Here is a 17652-nt window from a genome sequence, read left to right as displayed (position 1 = left end):
TAGCCACAAACATCAGCATCATCTCAATAAATTAAGGACTAGTACTTAGTACAATCTACTTGTACCTCATTTCAATTTTGTATTACATCATGTTCATGACATTTTAAAGATCCCTAATAGCATTTTTACTTAGGTAGTGCAAGCTAATTGTGCATTTTATTAGTTTTATATTGTATTATAAATGAAATATCTAATTTTTTTTCTTGAAATAAATAATTATGAAGCATTTATCGTATTTTTAAGAACTCCTTTAACGAGATAAATCATAATTTGATAACGTTAACTAAGCAAAAAAAACATAAAGTACCCAATTGTGCTTTTTCAGCTTCGAGATCGGTCAGTAACATAAGCACAACTGTGTACTTGTGTTTTTATTTCTTAGACATCGTAGTGCAAAACTAACACAAAAACCATAAGTACACACGTATGTCATTTAATGTTAGTAAAGATATTTTTATTTTATTTATATCACGAGGCAGTAACTATTTTTTCTAAATAACTTATTTAAATAAATAGATATCGAATAATTTACAACGCATAAAAATTCTACACAATTACTTTGTTCATAAACAAAAGTTTCAACTTTGTACTTTGAATTTAACCTATTTGAACAGGAGTGCAAAGTTTTTTGGCTTTCTCTCGAAACTTACTTTTTGTCAGTTATGGTTTTTTTTCTTAAGGCGGCAGTGTTACAAGCAGTAACCTTTATTTTCTAGGCAATACAATACAAATCTCAATTAGATGCCAAAAGCGCTACCTAGCGAAAAACACACAAACTACGATCATGTGTCAGTCGACATGTCTACACATTGTCTAATGGTATACTCAGTAGATAGCGCTAAATCTGGAAGAGGACTTTTTTATTCAATTCATCTTCTTAATTTAATTCTTGCTTCGTTTTACAGACATATTAATTTAACGATACAATTTAATATGTTAATTTTATTTTCTATTATTGTTTTATTAACTTATTGTAAAAATTTGGTTGTCAAACATATGTCACTATTTCCGAACGAGATCTAAAAACCTTGAAACGTTGGCACATTTGGCAGTTCGATCCTTCATTTCTTTCGGCTGGCAGAAAATATTCATAATTTGACTGAAAATTCTTATTCACGACGAATCTATATTAATGGTGTACTTATAGTGTTTTTGTACAGTGGTCTGGTATACATCGGTCTGCCTTGAGCAGCGATTAAGTTACGAAAATGGCTTCAAGAGGTGGTGTTATGGTAACAGGTACGAACGGCGCTGACTTCGAACATAGGGAGAAAATAGCGGCTCAGTATCAAATAAGGTGAGATATAAATGTTATTTAAACATTTTGTGACCTATAAAGAATGTGTTTAGAAGTTTATAAATCATTTAAAAGGTTAGAACCCATAGCTTTGTGACAGGGGACGGTTCGCTCACTCAAATTATTTTTAGACAGAAGCCAAAGATACAGAAACATTTCGCACCGTTTATTTGAAACATTAATACAGATAGAATACACTAGTGCGTTATGAAAATATTTGTATTGTTATGGTATAAGATAACAATTAGATGGTATGCTGTATTTTCTGTTCTATATATCACATTGAATGGGTATGTCCCATATGTGTTTTACTATAATGCATAAAACATGCAACTTTATTTCTGTTGACAAGTTAGGGTTTATTTTTTTACAGAGTCTTTTCCACACCACTAACCAGGTTCTCCAAACTTTTTTACTGTTAAGTCTCCTTTGAGGTTTAAGCCATCAATTAAAGTCTTAAAAGCAAAAAAGAATGAAAAAAATGTGTGTGAAAGGATTATCATGTTTCAATTTACTTGGTTTTCTACTACTACTAGTTTATTTACTTACTCTTGACATTTGAATGAGCAGCAATATTTTTCCCTTATGTTGCAGTGCGCTGAACAAATCTCGGCTGAAGTACTGTGTGTTCTTTCACCATGTATTGTTCTTTGTGATGATTGCCAAGCTCTCCGCAGACATCCTGGACAAACTTGACATATTCATACTGGAGATTGAGGAACTACAGATACCACAGGTGACTAGTAATTTATTGTAGAATCCGAAAAAAAGCTAGCACAAAATCCATTATCCTGGCTTTTTGCCACGGCTCATGGGAGCCTGGGAAATGCAATCCCAAGAATTGGCATAGGCAACTTGTACTAGAGTGACTGCCATCTGATATGCCAACCCAGAGGGGAAAGCCTTGCCGCCACCTCCCCAATGCCAAAGTCAAAGACCCACTATTACTATTAGGCTACAAATACTTGCCTAGTAGAAATAGTTTATCTAATATATGTTAAACTAATATTAAAATTATTTACTGTTGTGTCAAGTAGCTAGTTGATTACTGGAAAAGTAGATGTGAATATCTGCCCAAGACTGGATTGGTAAGACTAGCTTTCATAACATAAGGCACACTTGTACATAATTAATTAAAATGCTAAAAACCTGATGCTCATTTTGTTTAATGTAGAACTTTGATTGATAACTGTAAGTGACTACCAGGCCCATATGGCTTGGTTACAAATAGCCTATCAACAATTCACTGCAGCTAGTTACTTGAATCCATTTGATGGATAATTAACACTTACAGTGCCAAGAACCCGATAGTCGGGTTCATTTTGAATTGGAATTGGGGCTCTTGGCACTGAAAGTGTTAATTACACACTTTATAGAGTTTATAATTTATATTCTACAAATTCCAGCCCCTCTGGTGGGAGTACATCTGGTGCCTGTCCCTACTGCTCTCATTTCTGGGCCTGGCTGCCATCAAGCGCAACAACATCCGGCAACTGCGACGCTACATGTATGGCATTGGTGTGCTGGGCTTCGGGCCCCTGCTGTATTGCGTGATATACTACTGTGGGGATGTCTGGCGGTACCTTACTAGGGATGAAGATGAAGATGACAGCTCAGAGGTTGAGGTAGAGCTGTGGCAGGTTGGTCTTCTACTAAATTCTCTCTCTACAAGTATACATAATATACAAGTAGTTCGCAAAGGTTATTCTAGTATAGAGAAACTGGTATTTGGGGTAGGGATAAGTGTATATTGCATGACTGTAACTTAAATATGTTTTGAAAAAAATTACGAATAATTTTAGAATTCTTCTTTGGCCAGCTATAAAAAATACCTATATGTTTTGTAGGAATACAATACAATTAATGTTTATTATGATTACACACCTCGATAAAAGACAAGAATACAGAAAAAACAGCAGTTAACCCTTTATAAGGCAGAGGCGATATATCGACCACATACGCTCAATCAGAAATTCAACCATACTGTTTTAATAATAGGGCTCAAAATCGTTTGCATTAATTGAATATTCAACTTGCTTTTAAAATAGATTTTTGAAATGTAGGCTTCTGATAGCTGCAACAAATTCTGCGATAGCACGTCCCTGTCAACGGGCCTTATAAAGGGTTAAACAAGAGATTTACGCCTTGTGTCGCTGTTGCGTTAAGATTTGTATCTAGACACGCGGTAGCGTGTCAAGCCGAGTTAAAAAGAAAAAAAGAACTGGCGACGCAGCGGCCGTGTGTTATATTAAACGATTGTGTTATAATACGTGAATTGACGAATTCAAAGTTAATGACAAACAGACCTATTTATACCAAAAAGACACGTGAAATGCAAAATCCTTCAAAAGTTGTGTCTACATTTCAGGGCCTCCCTTATGGCGTGCTGTGGTACGCGTTCGTGTTGCTGGCATCGCAGGTGCACTTCTTCCAGCTGTACTTCTCAATGAACCTACTGAAGGCGTGGCGCGCGCGCGGCGCGCTCAGGAAAGCCGAATAGGGCTCGAGGTGTTAGTGTGTGTGGAGCCTCCGCGACTCGACGGGCGACGGCTCTAGCTGCGCCATGTGTTGCTAGTGATCCAAAAGACTCGAGCCTTTTAGGTCTTTTTTTAGGGCTCGCCTCATCTCTTGGATAAAAGCCTATTTTGCTAATTAAATAGAAATAGGCTTTTAGCCTTTTAGGCGTCAAGAGATGAGGCGAGCCCTAAAAAAAGAGCGAAAAGGCTCGAGACTTTTGGATCACTATGTGTTGCTCAATCAGGGGGTCAGGCGGACAGTCCTACTTTACCGGGACTCCGCTGAGAACACTCACTTAACACCGTATTCTAGGTAATGTCTACTGACAGACAGATTTTTGGGGCACTTTACAAATTTTAATGTTTTTGTCGAATAGTCCGATGGACATTGTCAGTAGTTAGGTTTTCTAATTATCGTACTAAAATAAGAGTTAACTTAATGCTTATAGTCATCTAATTTGGGAGTGATTTAGATGGTGTAAAATATATTTGCTGTATAACGGGTCAAATATGCCAACACATGACAACGTATAGTTCGTTTTTTTTAGCATTAGAAATAAGGTAAACAATCATGATGTGTCTTTTAATTGAAAAACACATTTTAAAAATAAGTTACGGCAAATATGTAACAATTATGAATCTAATACGATTATTCTTCTGCTTTCATAAGTAATAGTTACTGATTTGTAAAAAGCGTTTTTCAATTAAAAAGACATGTCAAGATCGCTTACCTTCTTTCAAGTTCTTTCTAATGCTAATAAAAACGAACTATAGGATTATAACTTCTTCATGTCTTTATAGTCTCGGGTTGTCTTATATAGTATTAAAACTGATTTGAATCCTGATATGGTACTATAATATACTACGCCATTGATAGCGCTCTGAGAACATTGGTGATACTGATACAAGTTTACGTCACCATCTGCTAAATGCCGGCAATGGGGCGGTGTACTATCAATACTCCTCAATATCTATGAAACATACGTGACTTCGATAAAACTGTAATTTATGAAATAATTACAAATGTATAAATATTTGACCTATTCTATGTACCGACTAAGTACAAATTATAATGTATGTAAGGTTTACTCGGGTAATTCCGAATGTCAAAAACTGTCGGATAATTCTGAAAAGCGACTTTTATTATGATGGAATTTAGGGTGATTTTCATCTGAATTTCGGAATTATCCGACATTCGGTATTACCCGAATACACCTTATAATGTTATTATAGTTTTTGGGGAGATAAGTGTCAATACAGTCAATGAAATAATTGAGAAAAAAACATTTTTCGTAATTATTTCTTTCATAGAGTCGGACCAAGAAAAGTCTGCAGCGGATTTGATAGCTCACGCAGTGTAAGTGTCTGTTATACGTCATAATGTGATAGAAGTTTGACGTTTAAAAAAACACGTGCACTGCGTGGGCCATCAAATCCGCTGCAGACTTTTCTTGGTCTGACTCTACCTACTATAAAGGAGCAACTCGAAGTGACGCAAAATCGTAACGCAACTGGAGCGCCAGACCTGTTTTTTTCGGATCATTACATTAACATGGACATAACTGATAATTACTTCAAAATGTACTTAAGTTCCTCAGTCATTCTTGAAGCCATTTTAAATCAAATGTATGATATTATATGCACTGTCTCTGTCAGTACACATTCTATAATTCCCAGACTGATAAACACTTTTATTTCATTCTCTAATCCCCACTATGCGCTAAATAGTACAGCTAAGCTTTTCCTCCCTTGTGGAAAAAAAACTACTGCCTGTGTGAATGAGTGAGAGAATGATTTACGAACACTGACAATTTTATTGTAATGTAGCACTTGACTTAAAAAGACGAATCCATGTAAAATATCTATACCATAATAGTATAATAATTAATAACTGTTTTCAATACTTGTGCGTTGTTTTTATACTTGTTATTTTATCCGATACTTATTTGCTTAAGACGTTAGGGTTTGTAATAACCTTTCAATAATGTTAAGCTTACAATTTCTGGTCTGTTATATCCTAGCCATTTTGTAAATAAACTGTAAAAGAAGGTATGTATATTAGTACGGTACGGTTAGCACATCATTGACGACTTTATTTCTAGTTTAAGTTTAAAGTTTATTAAACAGGTACATATACATGTATAGTTGTTGTATTTTGGACGAAATGTATTCGTCGTTAAACCTTCACTTGTCACTGGGTGGCGAAGGTGGTGTTAGTTTTGTTTGACATATATAGGAAAGAGATGCAAATAATGCAATCCAAGTGAACTGCCCGGGTCAAATGAACCAATTATACTTAATGCTAAAACTACAAATCTCTTAGGTACTCTAATATATGTAATACAATTTTACATAGTGGATACACTTATAACATTGTAGATTGGTGTCTATTTTAGATAAATATTTAAATGAAGTAGAATTTTATTAGATGTGATATTTATGAAGCGCAAATAACATGATATACTCTTACACATTTATTTCACTATTCTTGATATTTGAATTGGTAAGGGCACAGATTAATAAATATAGATGGTCAAGCAAATCTTGTCAGTAGAGAAAGGCGCAAAATTCAAATTTTCTATGAGACGATATCCCTTCGCGCCTACATTTTTCAAATTTCCCGCCTTTTTCTACTGACAAGATCTGCTTGGCCAACTTTAGTTATTAGTTACAGTTACAGATTAACAAAAACAATTAATTATTTGCAGTGTAACATTTTTTTTAAACACAATTATTTTCATTAAGAGGAAAGGGGACGGCCGCTTCTCCATACAAACGTAGTCCGCAGTTTCCTCTCTGGATATTAACATTATGGAAAATATGTTTACAAAATTTGATGTTGGTATACGTACCTACAAAAAAATATCTCAAAATATTTTTAATAATGTTAGTAGCTCCTTAAACATTTTTTAAATTACGTAGTTGGTAAATCACTAATTATAATTAATTAATTAATTCATCTCCACTAGAACATCGTTAGTAGTAGAAAAGAGTGAAATGAAAAATTTTCTCAGTACCTACAGTCGTCACAAAATGTAACATAACTAATGCTTACCGTTTTACCCCCTTGTTCAGAAAACTTAGCAAACCGCTATTAAATTTTGTCCCTTTTCGAACAAACACAAATGTCACAATGACAGATATGGACAAACATAAGACAAACGATTATCAAGGGCTTGTACTTGACAAGATTGAAGAATAATGCCATTAAACTTTATTGCACCTGCAATGAAGGCGAAAAATGTGTGTGCACATTTAATGTCGACTACTTATTTATTATTTAATAATATTTTTACAGTAGGTATATTTCTAATACTGACTGTTCAAGTTGTCTAAGGGCCTAATTTAAATTAGGTTAAATAAGATGTAAATAAAGAGTTTATTTATTATGTTTTCCTCCGATTTTAATGGTGTTGTTTGTTTTGAGGTTTTCCTTAAACTTGTTTTTTATATGAAAATAAAATATTTAAAAAAATAATACTGTATCAATTTTATCTATACCAAGTGGATTACGGTTGTATTAGGTATTTAATTATCGGATTGTTTGAGCTTATTATTTTTATCATTTTATGCTTTGTTATTGCTAGATCGCTAATGTAATTATGTTATGTCACTAAGTAGGTAAGTTATTACCGACTAATCATATCGACGTAAATTGGTGTCGTCAACAAATATCCATAGGTATTATTCCTAACGCAACATCAAAAACTGTTAGAAAATAGTTTCCTCTAAGTAGGTAATAGGTACCTACTTATTACCTAGTTCATAATGAAGGGCAGTGTGGGAAATACCGGCGTATAAAATGCTTGGTTGGGAAAACCCACAAAACCGCCATAGGGCAAGAACTCTCGTAGACGTACTTCGCTTAGACAAGTACCTACCTGAGAAAGTAGAGCTTCGCTCCTACTTCTTTACCTACCTTTGAGTCAATTTGAGAGGAGTATGTGTACAAATGCAAGTTTTAGAAGCGTCTAAAGTGCTTGTGGACGGTCTTACCTTATAAACGGTAAAAGTACCTACTTAAGTATTTTATGTTGCGTCACAGAATGAATAATAGTACTAAGTACAGAAGACTCACTCTAACAAAACGCGTCTGTTACGATCAGCACAGATATGGCCGCTAGGTGGCGCCAGCGTCACGCGCGGCTTATGGCAAATCCCAAAATTGGGGCCGAACGGATGATCTTTTAGCTACCTGTAGCAAAGCGACGAAATCGCGGAGTGAGACACGCCTGGTTGCGTTGCTTTTTACGAGGTTAAGTACTTACCTAGAGATAAATGTTTGCAAAATACGGTTATTGCGTTGATTGCTTTAGGCAAGGTCATCCAAAGTCCTAGAATAATGACAAATCAGCGAAAAAAAAGTCAATTTTTTGGTCAATGTTATAATCGTGCATAGTATACGTATCGTGCGAATGGAACGAATGGTAAATGATTGGAATTTGATACACCGTTAGTCTGTGCCGAAAGAGAAAAGTCGTGGAATGTATTGGGCCCAATACATTCCACGACTCTTCTCTTTCCGAACAGATTATATATTAATTAGCGTGGCCAGTTTCATGTCTATACGCATGTTGAGTTGTGTGGCCTGTCCACGGTGCAATACCTATAAGTCCATTCCTTAATTTCCCCTAGTCAGCTCCCATCTGCGACGTGTACGTCGTCGTCGCTATCCTCTGTGGGCGGGCTGCCTATATCCGACGAGTCGGGTGTCATGCGACGCCATTTTGCACGACGGTTTTGAAACCACGTTTTGACCTGAAAATAATGGTCGTAGTATTTAGTAAAGTAGTATTAGCTTAATTCTCTGATAAGTCTGTGGTTACCCTTGTGTCTATGTACAATTTTCTTTCCCCACGAGCTCAAACTGCTTGGCAAAAAAGAGTAGAAATTAAAAAGTGGCAACACTGTACTGTCGTCCCTTTCAAACCAATATATATAAGAAAACGGGACGACACTACAGTGCTGCCACTTTTTAATTTCTACTCTTTTTTGCCAAGCTGTAGATAAAAGTACTGTCTCACCTGCCTGTCACTTAGCCGTAAGTTGGCTGCCAGCGCTCGCCTCTCGTCCGGACTGAGGTACTTGCAGGCGCTAAACCTGCGCTCCAGAGCGCTGGTTTGCCCTGCGCTGAACCGCACCTGCCCTCCCTTGCGTCTGCCTCCGACCCACCAAGTGTTCCACCCAGGAGATACTGTGGGAGAAGCTATGTTTAAGAGTGGGTCGACAGTGGCGCCCTCATTAGGGGAAGTTTAAGTACCTATTTATCTATGGGCATAGAGAATATGGGCCACTAATTGCTTGTAATAAAGATGTGTTTTGTTATCATTTCATTTTCTTTTTTTTTCATATAGGTATAGTAACAGCACCAGTCATGGGACATTTAAGAGGGAATTTGGAGTATTTGTGATATTTCCCTAATACATGTGAATGGTCTACCGCTTAGCGTATTGAAAGATGAAAGTCCTACCCGTCTTTCATGTTTCAGGCATGTTGTATCAAAGATACTGCAATTAGTTTCCACATACTTAACAAATTAAAACTATGCTATTTTTCTCCAGTCATGGACACCAAAGCTCCAGTAATGGGCCCCCCAGTAATGGACACTGCTCTATCAGTATAAAATATTGAAATAGGTCATCAGATCTGGTCCATGTTATCATAATATTGCATTATCATCCGATTTGCATATTTAATTACGAATACAAAATTTCAACTCAATCGGAAAACGGGAAAGTGGCTCAAACTCGGCTACCAAGATTTGACCCACACTAAAAAACGATATTAATTTATCCGAAGTCCGAGCATACCTCCTGGTTGACATATTTCGTAATACATTTTACTTCTGTATTGTTTAAACATGAAATGATGGCATGGCAAGCATCATTATGTAAATTTCCCATTATAGGAGGTATGCAGTTTTACAGCTCCTATAATGGGATTGGGCCAAATACCACTATTTTTTTACATCTGTGGACTCACAACATAGTATGTTGTATACCTTATCTCATGGTAAATGCAATTAACAAAACACATTTTTTTTAAAATTTAATAAATTAACTCACCTCTCTTAGCGAAGTTGTTAAGAATTCGTAGTGGTATTTTTTTTCAGTGACACGACAACTTTTGGGTTGACGCCAATTTCTTAAAAAACAACCAAATTTAATAAAAATTCAAACTGAAACAGCTCTAGGACTCTTATTTATGATAATATACAGGCAGTGTTTATAAACTACTTTTAGACACTTATTTTACAGGATTTTTGGTTTTTTGTCCCATTACTGGTTCCACGCCCATCATAGGGTACACTACTATACCTAGGTATACAGCAAGTAGGAACCTAAGAGGGTGTGTAATAGGTAATGTTACATTGTACATTCGACTTACTTATGGCTTCGTTTATCAGTCACAGTCAATAATCGTACAAGTATTGTGTCCAAATTAGTTTTCTACAGATACGTACTAAAGATAAAATATGATAACAAAATAAATGACACTTCGGTAATCCTACCTATAGGTACCTACATTAATTATTGGTTTTTAGGGTTGCGTACCCAAAGGGTAAAAACGTGACCATTACTAAGACAGACACTGTCCGTCTGTCTGTCTGTCACCAGGCTGTATCTCATGAACCGCGATAGCTAGACAGTTGAAATTTTCACAGATGATGTATTTCTGTTGCCGCTATAACAACAAATACTAAAAAGTACGGAACCCCCGGTGGGCGAGTGCGACTCGCACTTGTACGGTTTTTTGTTAGTTACAGATTTCACAATCACACTCGTGTACCTACTTTACTAAATAGTATCTAATCTACCATTATTGTTAGTAACGTTATGTTTTTTTTTGTTTTTCTTCAAAAGTGAGGAGATATTGATATTAAATTAGCTGAAACAAATTTATCTATTTACCTATAAGTAGGTAATGAATTAATTTTAAAAATCGTCAAGAGTAAAGTCTCATTTAAAATTAATTAATGTTTATCCGCGACTTATTAATAATCTTAAAAGGGTGTCCTCATTAACTTCACTAACTATTTACAGTCAGCTAAAGTCGTATACTTAGGTACACATGAAGATAGACATGCTGCCGTATTCGAACTTCAAGATATTCACAAGAGACGACACGTACTAGATCCATCAACTAGTTCTCTTTTGCAGCGCAATTCGGGCAACCAATGTCACGTTAGATAGAGTAAGATATCTACCTATTAGATGTGAATTGGATCTCTAAGTCATATCCTGTCGAAATCGTTCAAGAGTATCTCCAGAATCGATCAAATGTTAAATTTGATAGGTTAGATCTAAACATATCGTTATCGTATCTTGGTGATGTCTAAAAGATATCTTATAGATGTCTATTTCAAAATCCGAATCGGGCCCTTGATTGGGTAAGAGTAAAGTGCACTCAAATTTCAGACAGTACCTATATACCCAACAGTGCGTGATTTTTAATAATTTTGATAGCATTTCTGAATTACTTTATTACTCTCTTATCTGTAGTTGGTATAGCTTAATCATCTATTTTTTATTTATTTAAAGATAAATACTTACTATCTTTTAATATGTCAAAAAGTATGGATTACTTTTATCCATTGAATTGTAGGTTGTAGAAAATCGCAAATACTGTCTATCATTTTATAATCGGCCGCACCTCGATTCTGCTCTATCAACTTATCTAGTTATCTTTAACCCATCCTTAACCCTTAGACAGCCCAAGAGGTGAATGAGGAGATGTACTGTATAGTGTGTATATTTACTTACCAACAACCGCTCCGTTCATGGATTCAATGGAGGATAGATTGTTCGGTGGCCACCCAATCATCAAGACAACACTTCCTCGCGATTATTTACCCACTAATAGCTAAATAATTACATAGTATAATTACAGTTATGAAACTATATTGAAGAAAATGAAATGAAGAATTAGAGGATTGTGCTTCAACTGGTGGTCGTCCGATATTTATTTAAGGGTCTGCGATTAATGATGCGGTAACGTATTAGCCGCATGTTTGCTATTTATATACCAATAAAGAAATATCGGTCACCACCAGCACTTTATAGACAGCTAACTTTATGCGTACTTAACTGTCTGGGAAGAAATGACTGATGCAATTAGTTCTAGGTACTATCATTAAGAAGTTGTGTGAAACATGGTAGGTAAGTTTACTTAAACCACGCATTGATGAGAATATTGAGAATTCAGTTCAAAAGTGTCCCTTTTAATTCTCACCTCTGTTAAATCCATATGGTTGCGGGACATATGGCGGTACGAATCTATTAGCAGCTAGCTGACTCCTCAGTATATGGTCCGAATTCAGCATAGAGTCACTGTAATAGCTGAACAACCTGTCAACAAAGGCTGTGTCTTTCTTGTACGGCGGCCAAGGAAAACTTGGTTTTAGGGCTGTGGGATATAGTGGAAAAGTGTTTCTCCTGTGTTCCAGGTAAGTTTTACCATATTCTAGTTCTTTTTCAACCTCGCAAATCACATTAAATTGGGTTTCTTTCTCGATTCTTTCAAATCGAGCTGCATCGTTGAAGCCAGTCTCTGGTTTTAAATCGTCAGCTTCGCGTTGGACCGGTTCTTCTCGGGCGGAACACGTTAGTGGCTCTTTCGGTGCACTGCTAATGTTCTTGTACGGTTTGGCATCTTTCAGAATGTCTTCGATGAAGAACGAAGCCTTCTTCTGGCGACACGCACACATGGTGGCGGTGTGGTTGGCACTGCCGAATTGTTATCGTGAACGACGTTATCAGTAGAACTCGGTAATTGATAGCTACTTATTAAATGGACACGCCTAATCTAGGTGACGATTAGTGTTATGTGATAGGTAGATGAAAGGGGCTGTAGATGCGTTACTTTATAGATTTAGTCATCTAAATCTTAGTTTGATCGGATCAATAACGATTGAATATTAAAATAAGTTAGTATCTCAGTTGTCTCACTTTCGTTGTTATCATCCGTTGTAGGTAAAGTAAGTAAATATGGGAATGATTTCACTGCCTATTCATATGTAGACATGTAGGTAGGTGTGTTTATGGTACACATGATTTATCTACACATTTTATAATTTTACTACCACTTTGACGCAATTTAGTACTTGAACATGTTTTTGAGAGTTTTGATGGCACTCAGCTCTCAGTGATTGCCTTATCAGCGGAATCGTTAATTAGTTGAGCTTATTAGCTTTCAGGCTTTTAGTTTTGACAGGATCGGACACTTAGGTACTTACTTAAAAGGTTGTTGTGAGCTAGCTATCTGTCCATGTCATGTATTTATTTTAAGAAATGGACATGTGCGGAGAGGGTCCTCTTTGCGTCGGAGTAAAAAAGAAATTAATGAGGTAAATACTTAATAGTACCGGTATTCTAATTGACTTGGCACCGACTTTAAAGATCAGTTGCCTATCCTTTTTGAAGTTTGTTCACTATTTTTCCCGATTGCGTCAGAAGGAGGAGGGGTCGACAGTATGACATGAACGGAAAGTAAACCTAAAACCTGCCGGCGTATTATGGATGGTTTTATCCATCTTTATCCACGTGAAAAAATAACAGTCACTTTTTAACACCGTGGGATAGAAAATGACGGACACCGTTTTATCACGCTGTCACGTACCTAGACAACAACGACCATCGTCATATTCGTAGGTACTGGTTTGCCATCTTACTAATATATCGCATGACAAATAAAAGGGCTTATTGTGAGGATTTAAAATATATATTTTTAAATAATTTTAAGGTACAGATTATTTTAAAATTATTTAAGGTTTTTAAGATGATAGGTGAATATTGATTCTTTCCTTCCCCACTTTATCTTTTAAACTATTGGGCCTACAATAAAAAAATAAATAAAAATACAGAAAATCGTTTACTACCTACATAAATCACACGTAAAACCTACAGGAACGGTTAAGCGTGAGTCGATCTTAAGGAATACAAAGTAAATTAAGGAAACTTTGGGGCGCAAGTCGGACTCATGTCTACTTGTCCTGTTTTTACGGAGTCCGGCAGCTCAGCTAGACATACTGCCGTATTCGAAATTCAAGATCCATTCTAGATACGTTATAGTTTAGATATCAACTAGTTCTCTTTTGCAGCGCAATTCGGGCAACCAATGTCACTTTTACGTTAGAGTATTAGTCTTACTCCAATGTCACTTTTACGTTAGATAGAGTAAGATATCTACCTATTAGATGTGAATTGGATCTCTAAGTCATATCCTGTGGAAATCGTTCAAGAGTATCTCCAGAATCGCGCAAATGTCTAATTTGACAGGCTAAATCTTAAACATATCGTTATCGTATCTTGGTGATGTCTAAAAGGTATCTAATAGATGTCTATTTCAAAATCCGAAGCGGGCCCTTAGGCAAAATCGTATCTGTAACAAATGTTCGCCTCAATGGTACTTACATACTTGATGAGTGATCAAGTTGTGAATATTAATTACTAATTAGGATTACCCGGGTTAATTTATATAAGGTATTTACAAGAATAGGTATTCACATCAAAGCACATCGATCTGCGTACACCGTGTATGTTGTTTATTTTGTTACAGAAAAATAATAAAGGCGTGTACACTTAACAAAATAACTATTGATCTATAAACCCCATAAAATAAAGACACACTCTCCCTTAACAGCTATCAGAAAAATATGGCTACAAATATAATGACCACCAAAAAATATTTTGGTACCCTAAATAAAAAAATCATGCTTACCAAAAAAAATTACTGAACACCAAAAAAATAAGGCCTAAAATTACAAATGTACCACCATTTTAATTACGACTGCACTTCAAATTGTATTTGAATACCAAATATATTGAATGATTACCAAAAATCATTAATGATCACCAAATCTTGAAGACCAAATAAATGCGATATTTTCACCTAAATAAACCACTATGATACCAAAAAATTTATACATATTACCAAATAAAGTAAAATGATGCCAAAATTACTAGCCCCTCCCGCTCAACCCCCGTACCCCGCACCGCATAACTTAGGTAGGCATACTGAAATGCTACTAGAAAAGTAGGTATGTTAGGTTAGGTTTGTACTGCTATCAGTTAATAAGTGGGCTAGGTTAACACTGCGACCCTTACAGAAACGAATTGCTACTAGAAAAGTGGGTTAGGTTAGGTTTGAACTGCGACCCTTACAGAAAAGAAATGCTACTAGAAAAGTGGGTTAGGTTAGGTTTGAACTGTGACCCTTACAGAAAAGAAATGCTACTAGAAAAGTGGGTTAGGTTAGGTTTGAACTGCGACCCTTACAGAAACGAAATGCTACTAGAAAAGTGGGTTAGGTTAGGTTTGAACTGTGACCCTTACAGAAACGAAATGCTACTAGAAAAGTGGGTTAGGTTAGGTTTGAACTCCGACCCACACAGAAACGAAATTCTACTAGAAAAGTGGGTTAGGTTAGGTTTGAACTGCGACCCTTCCAGATAAGAAATGCTACTAGAAAAGTGGGTTAGGTTAGGTTTGAACTGCGAACCTTACAGAAACGAAATGTTACTAGAAAAGTGGGTTAGGTTAGGTTTGAACTGCAACCCATACAGAAACGAAATGCTACTAGAAAATTTTGCTTTGCTTTAATAGGATAGCAAGATTTAAAAATTTGGTTATAATTTTACATTAAAATGGAGTTCTAATTTTGGTGGTCATTTACTATTTTTGGGTTTACAATGATTATTTTGGTGTCATTTTATTTAATAGGATAGCACGATGTAATAATTTGGTTATCAATTGACATTAAATTGGGGTTTGAAATTTGATAATTATTTACAATTTTTGGGTTAATAATGATTAAGTTGGTGTCATTTCCTTTAATAGGATAGTAAAATGTAATAAAATTGGTAATCATTTCACATTAAAATGGTGTTATAATTTTGGTGATCATTCATTATTTTAGGGTGGTAAAGTAGATTTTTTTGGTATTAAATTTTATTAAATCTGGTGATCAGTTAAATAGCAGCCGAAAAATATTCTCAAATTATTTTCAAATCAATAAAAGGAAACACAATTTACGACCTTAAGGCAATAGGAATAAAGTTTATAAGTCAATGAACCTGTGTCATGTCATCTCTTTGGCAACTCGACTGGTTTAGAAATGATGTATCAGTGTTAGAGTTGAATAAAGCCCAATGACTTCTTAAATCGTACGGTTAACCTCCCCAGGTGGGCTGCGACCAAATAAAAATAGGCACAAAATCAATACAATGCTTTGCAAGATAGATTAGTGCTGAGACATGGTTGACGTTATCGATATTTATAATTATTTAGGTATTTCATTTGTTTCAATATTATTATATGTGTTTCGTCAGGTGACAAGCAAAAGTCCCTAATTACAAAAAAAATTTAACAAAAATCGACCATCTTTCCGTACTAATATTTTTCAGGTTCACTCTGGCTATGAAGTGGTGGTACTTAGTGATTTTTGCTCGTCACCCGACGATTTGTAAGTAATTTACCTAAAAGTCTTAAGAGGCAGCCACGGAAATTATTAACTAAGTATTTAGAGAGTAACGAAACCTCTAGTCTAGTTGCTATCCATCTGGCAGCTGTTCATCGGTGGAGTTACAGGCGACAAAACTTTTCAGTTAGGAAAAGAGGAATGTCAAATTAGATACGTGGAAAATTATATACGTGGAATACATCTCATTTATTGAGTGCAGGTGCCACACATTAGTAGAATAAAGAACATAACGTGTTATTGCGGAAATAAAAATCGCAGGCGATGACAGTGAATAATGTTTTTACATCATACATAAATTACATACCTATTCGATACCTATTCGAAAAAGGACTTTTTCTTCCCTGCTAGAGGGGATTTAAGTGCCACTTTTATTTTCTACGTTGACTATGGAACCCTAACAAGTTAAAAAATAAGAATCCAATGACAAAATAGTATAAATCACAAAACATGTACGGTATATACTTTGAATTAAAATATTAATTTATCGATAATTAAATGGTGGCGTCTCTATAATTCCGTAGGGCTGTCAGCTCTAAGTAATCGGCCATTATCTATATCGATTCAGCCGCTGTCCACCGATTCTCGATTCCTCCTACTGTGTTATTAAGAGCGGTTGTTACCAAAGCTAACCGTACATTGCTGGCTCTTTTAGTATGTCGTACAAAAAACACAAAGACCTTTACTTTAGGTATTCAATTAAACTTATAAATATGTTTATATTTAACCGTAAACTTTACTTTAGGTATTCAATCAGAAAGAAATAAACTAAGTATTTAAATAATTAAATAATATTGCTTTTCAAGGCTGGACAGTGGACATGTCTGTGCCAAACCAAGTAAGGCCCACTTGCACCATTCTACTAACCTGGGGATAACCGGTTATACCTGGAGTTTCCATGGTTGGTTACTAGTACAATTTGACATTAGGTTATTAGGTTTAACCGCTTAACCCCGGGTTAGTGGAATGGTGCAAGTGGGCCTAAAGGTAATAGGGACAAACTGAGCCCACGCAACGTATGCAATGCATTATGAAAACTGGACCCTGAAATTTGTAAGTACCTATATGCTTAGAATAATTGTAACCTAAAATCCTTGTTGTGACAATAAATGCTTTATCTATCTATCTATCTTAGTAACATACATACGTCGTATTGCGTTGCATTTCGGAGCAATGCTCGCGAGGTGTTCGTTTGCGCGCTCACTCCGTTACGCAATGTACTGTGTGTATGTGACAGGGGCCAACAAACCCGGCCCGCTCGGGGTTGTATCGACGGCTAATGAAGCGATCCCTGTAATTGATTCCCGCTCTGTTGCTCTTTGTATTGCGTTACAGCGTGCGGCCAGTTCCATTCCGGCTCTA

The 17652-nt window shown here is 35.8% G+C and overlaps 2 protein-coding genes across 3 annotated transcripts; one reads left to right on the top strand and one right to left on the bottom strand.

The window, feature by feature from the left end:
* The first annotated feature begins 1040 nt into the window (after positions 1 to 1040).
* On the top strand, positions 1041 to 7291 carry LOC134665306 (protein jagunal). Of its 2 annotated transcripts, XR_010098355.1 has the most exons (5): positions 1041 to 1297; positions 1892 to 2033; positions 2704 to 2937; positions 3666 to 4346; positions 4588 to 7291. XR_010098355.1 is itself a non-coding variant. In XM_063522224.1 (4 exons), the coding sequence occupies exons 1-4, from the start codon at positions 1209 to 1211 to the stop codon at positions 3795 to 3797; spliced, it is 597 nt and encodes a 198-aa protein (XP_063378294.1). In that variant the 5' UTR covers positions 1041 to 1208; the 3' UTR covers positions 3798 to 7291. The 2 variants fall into 2 exon arrangements, 1 of the variants encoding a protein (XP_063378294.1); XM_063522224.1 differs by having other exon boundaries at positions 3666 to 7291.
* Positions 7292 to 8416: 1125 nt separating this feature from the next.
* On the bottom strand, positions 8417 to 12700 carry LOC134671020 (T-cell leukemia homeobox protein 3). The gene is made up of 3 exons (XM_063528837.1): positions 12046 to 12700; positions 8838 to 9007; positions 8417 to 8571 (listed from the first exon to the last, which is right to left on the bottom strand). Exons 1-3 carry the CDS (start codon positions 12518 to 12520, stop codon positions 8449 to 8451), a joined length of 768 nt encoding a protein of 255 aa, XP_063384907.1. The 5' UTR covers positions 12521 to 12700; the 3' UTR covers positions 8417 to 8448.
* Between the last annotated feature and the right edge of the window lie 4952 nt (positions 12701 to 17652).

Source organism: Cydia fagiglandana, chromosome 1, assembly GCF_963556715.1.
Source record: "Cydia fagiglandana chromosome 1, ilCydFagi1.1, whole genome shotgun sequence".
Classification (NCBI taxonomy): domain Eukaryota; kingdom Metazoa; phylum Arthropoda; class Insecta; order Lepidoptera; family Tortricidae; genus Cydia; species Cydia fagiglandana.
This window is presented reverse-complemented; position numbering and strand designations above follow the sequence as displayed.

Bases quoted from the DNA above. Each gene is read 5' to 3' on its own strand.
- LOC134671020 (XM_063528837.1), bottom strand. From the start codon at position 12,520: ATGTGTGCGTGTCGCCAGAAGAAGGCTTCGTTCTTCATCGAAGACATT. The intron at 9,008-12,045 runs GTGAGAATTAAA...CTTCTCCCACAG, and splicing joins ACCATATGGATTTAACAGAG to TATCTCCTGGGTGGAACACT. The intron at 8,572-8,837 runs GTGAGACAGTAC...CATTATTTTCAG, and splicing joins TACGGCTAAGTGACAGGCAG to GTCAAAACGTGGTTTCAAAA.
- LOC134665306 (XM_063522224.1), top strand. From the start codon at position 1,209: ATGGCTTCAAGAGGTGGTGTTATGGTAACAGGTACGAACGGCGCTGAC. The intron at 1,298-1,891 runs GTGAGATATAAA...CTTATGTTGCAG, and splicing joins GCGGCTCAGTATCAAATAAG to TGCGCTGAACAAATCTCGGC. The intron at 2,034-2,703 runs GTGACTAGTAAT...TACAAATTCCAG, and splicing joins AGGAACTACAGATACCACAG to CCCCTCTGGTGGGAGTACAT.